At 37.1% G+C, this 4023-nt stretch overlaps 1 protein-coding gene across 2 annotated transcripts in view; it reads right to left on the bottom strand.

Annotated features, from left to right (window-relative positions):
• LOC110038531 overlaps window positions 1–3292 on the bottom strand; it is a 25231-nt gene extending 21939 nt beyond the window's left edge. For both annotated transcript variants that reach the window (XM_020743397.1, XM_020743398.1), the window contains exons 1-3: window positions 1926–3292; window positions 1708–1842; window positions 1422–1566 (exon numbers count right to left, since the gene is read on the bottom strand). In XM_020743397.1, coding sequence (XP_020599056.1) covers window positions 1422–1566; window positions 1708–1842; window positions 1926–2962 — 1317 coding nt within the window. In that variant the 5' untranslated portion in view covers window positions 2963–3292. The remainder of the gene's footprint in view (window positions 1–1421; window positions 1567–1707; window positions 1843–1925) is intronic.
• Window positions 3293–4023: the final 731 nt, after the last annotated feature.

Below are 4023 nucleotides of genomic sequence, written 5' to 3'. Positions count from 1 at the left end.
CAAAGGAGCCGGCTCACGAGCTAACGAGTCGAGTCGAGTCTAGCTTAAGCTAGGTTTGGTAGCTCACCGAGCTCAATTCACGAGCCACTTGTCAAGCCAAGCTCAAGCTAACTACTTAGTTTAGGTGTTAGATATGTAAATACATAAAAATTGTCTTGCTTGTAAGTTAATGCCCCTTAAAAATAATTATTTCAACTTATAGTAGAGCTGACTGCAAAGAAAGCAAAGTATTCTATGTCAAATTAATCAGAACTTATTTGTATAACAGCGTGCTAATAAAGCCCCAATACTTGAAAATATTTTATAATAAGATTCCTGGTGCAATTAGCAAATACTGTATTATAAATAATCCTTTTATATTTTAACTATCATTTTTATCGTCATTGAGATGATTTAGGATAAATCATTCTCCATCAAACATTCAAGTACATAAACACACATTTTGGAACCTTCATTTACTCATTTAAAGTGTATTGATCCACCACCTTGAGTTCATCTTTAAGCTGCAAAATGCAAGAATTTCAAGCAAGCCTAGAAAAAAAACATCATTAGGTCATTGACATGGTTTAGCTAATACATATGTAGCATATGTAACACTTAAAAAACCATCAGATAATGTTAAACAAGATTCATTATCGTCAAATAGCTAATGAGCCGGGCAAAAGTCGGATGGGATCATGGGTTCAACATTTTTCACCCTTAAAATTCAAGAATTGTCATCACTTGCCTTTATAGTAGATTGCAATTGGATTGGATTATCCATTGCCATCACAATTATGTGCAAGTTACATTTAAAATCTTAATACGTCATAGACAAAGCCCAAAAATTTTGTTTCATGTTATAATATATTATTTCAATGTCATATGAACCATAAAGCCTCCAGATTTATATTGTATTTAAACACGAGCCATGAAACATCCAACTCGAGCATTTAAGTGGCTACTTTTGCCATTTGAATTCTATCTCCTATTTCAATTTAGATAGCTTTCACTCTATTCTTTTGTACATATGCACACGTGATAAACAATGATAAAAAGAAGACAAGTTTACACTTCCAATGCTTGCTACGGATGGGTGCATGAGAGGCCATTATAATGGACACAGCTAAATATAGTTCATTAAACGAAGCTAATATTTCTACTAGTTATTCAAAACCTTGAAAAATCACGCATAAGTTGAAGTTTTACTTACTCTTCTTTCTTCAATTCTCCGTCAGCTTGTTCAAACTTGGTTCCAAATCTTAATATTATTACCATAACAAAAATCGTACCAATGACAAGGGATCGTGACCCAGAAAAATAGGTTACAATAATGAATATCACCAGGCAAGGTGCTCAAACTGAGAGATCAGCGTATCAACCGTGTAGATTAACTTCAAATGAAATTAAAGAATTCAAAATTATATAAAACAGGGAGCCACCTGTTTAGAAACCAAGTTAGCTGATGTAACAATGACTCGAACACTGTCTTCCCTCTGCAAAACAATCAGTTTAGGATGATGGCATGCCACACCTTTTTTACTACGGTCTTTACCAAATGCTATCTCATCAGGAAATAGAGGATACCTAAGAATAGAAGAAACAATGGATCAAAATCAGCAATAGTCGGAACTAATCATAGATTATACATTAAGATTGATCAAAATCTTTAAATGAAGGTCAATATTAGTAAATGTAAAGAACTTCACTATAAATCTGGATACCTACACCAACAATAAATTTGGATAGTCTGAAAAAGGAGCTGTTGTCCTGTCATGGCAGCTAGAACTCCAGCACTTTTCAGCACTATGAAAAGCAATCGTTACGGGTAGATGCTTGGGTATTTGACAGCACGACAGAAACCTGTAAAACTCATCTTTGGCCCACTAACGTTTAGAAAACACACTTTAGGTGATATATCCAAATAACTATCGTAGGTCACCTACCAAGAAACATCGCAAGTAAAAGTTGCAATAAAAACTTGAACAAGGCTTTCAACAGGATCAAAAAGCTCCATTAAAGTAACTTCAGTATGCTGATATGAAGTGTCATTAGCCAAAAAATTCAGTCTATTCAAAAAGAAAGTCTGGCCATTGGACAAACTGCCGCCAATGTCCATTCCTCGCTGTAGACTGGAAGGTCCAGTTTCTGCTTTCTCGGCATCATTTACTGCTAAATTATTTTCATCAGTGACGTGTGGAGTATTATTAGCTGTTTCATTATTCCGTTTGGACTGATCCTGTGAACCCAAATTCCGAAATGATGCAGCTGAGCCATAATCTCTAACTCCAAGTACCGAGCTAATCGTTCCAACATTCACCTCTAGAGAACAGCGAATATAACTTATAGGATCGCCGCTTCTTAGAATCCGTTGGCATAGGTTTTGAAGGTGATCTGCTCTGGTTACGGATTGTCCACTAACATCTAAGGTTCCGGCAAAATCTGAGAGAATAATGCGCTCCACCACGAACCCGTACTTCGTCACACAACGAGCGGCCGATCTTAATCTGCCACAGCTAAATACAACCTCGTCTCCCTCTGACAACTCTGCAACTGCGCCTCCGTGGAGTTTTCTCCGATTTACGAATATGCCATTCAGAGAAACCCTACAGCCTAAATCCTGGCATTCGGACCGGAGCCTCCGCCTTATCTCTCGGAGATCAGAATCGCGGGAAAGAAAGAACCCGTCTACCAATCTAAGACTTCTTTCAACACCATCTAGGAAGATCTGACAATGACGCCGGCTAATACAACTGTGATCGAATACTATTTGGCAATGCCTTCTCTTCCGTCCGATGGTGTAAAGGCGGTCCGACCTAAGGCATATCAGCTGCTGTTGTTGTCTTTCGCCAGTGCCACCGCTAAGGAGGCGGAGGTAGAAGAAACCCAATTTTGAGATAGGAATCGTCTGCTTCGTGGATGAGGACAGTAAGAATCTAGATTGCTCCTCTGCGCGCGAGCAGAAGTTGATTGGTTTCTCCATGGCGAAGAAGGAGAACGATGAATGGTAGAAACAATGAACAAATTAATAGTAAGAATCAAAAGAGCAATCGGATGAATCAACTTGATTGCAGAAATCAAAATATCAGCGGTTAACATTGGAAAGAATGAAGTCAATAAACACATGAATCGAAAGAGAATGAACAAATGATCACTATTATTAGAAAAACTTGGATTAATTGAAGAAGGGGAAGAGCGAGGAGGAGCAAATGGGCAGGCACGGGCAAGGGATCACGGCCTGCAGCCAATTTTGCCGAATGTTGTATCGCAATAAAAATGGAGATAAACGGAGATGATTAGGCACATTCCACCATTCGACATTTGAAGGAAGGTGATTCAAGCTGTTGGTCAGCTTATCGGGATAATATGTTTGGCTATTTGGATTGTATTTTGGGAACAGTTGATTTTGGAGAAATGATCAATTTGTTCCTATTTTGGATAAGTTGTTGAGTTATTTGGTTCGTGCATTTTGTAAACAGTCTATTTGTAATTTTTTTTATTTGAATTAATAATATGTGTAACAAATTAAGTTATTTTATCAATAAAATTAAAAATCAAATGTTAAAACAAAACAATACAAATAAGTAGAGCTACATTTATATAACACAAAATAATGATTACTTGTATGTCTCACCAAGCTTATGTTTCACATTTTGGAGTTTAGCATATGACATTATTAATTTGCAGAGTGGGATGATAATGAAGAAGGAAAGGAAGTCCTGCAGTAGTGGGAAGATGATTGGGATGATGATGATGTCAAATGATGATTTCTCCCTCCAATTGAGAAAAGAATTGGGAAGCAACACAGAGAAGAAGTAAAGTGCCTCTTGCTCTCCTTCCTCCTTATTGTGCTCTATAAGCTTTAGCAAAATGTTCTTTTGAGGTTTGTGTGCTTTTTCGAAATGTGTTTTTAATTTTGTGAACAGCTTTCTGTGCTGCATTGCAGCAGCTTTTTGCTTGGGTTTGGGAACTTTGTTTCAATGAACTAAACTAGGCATAGTTATTGACTAAATGACTTATTAATTTACTTGTTGATTATGCAGT

The sequence above is a fragment of the Phalaenopsis equestris genome, unplaced genomic scaffold, assembly GCF_001263595.1.
Source record: "Phalaenopsis equestris unplaced genomic scaffold, ASM126359v1 Scaffold233033, whole genome shotgun sequence".
In the NCBI taxonomy this organism is placed as follows: domain Eukaryota; kingdom Viridiplantae; phylum Streptophyta; class Magnoliopsida; order Asparagales; family Orchidaceae; genus Phalaenopsis; species Phalaenopsis equestris.
The sequence above is the reverse complement of the archived record's forward strand: the minus strand, read 5'-3'. Positions and strand labels throughout refer to the sequence as shown.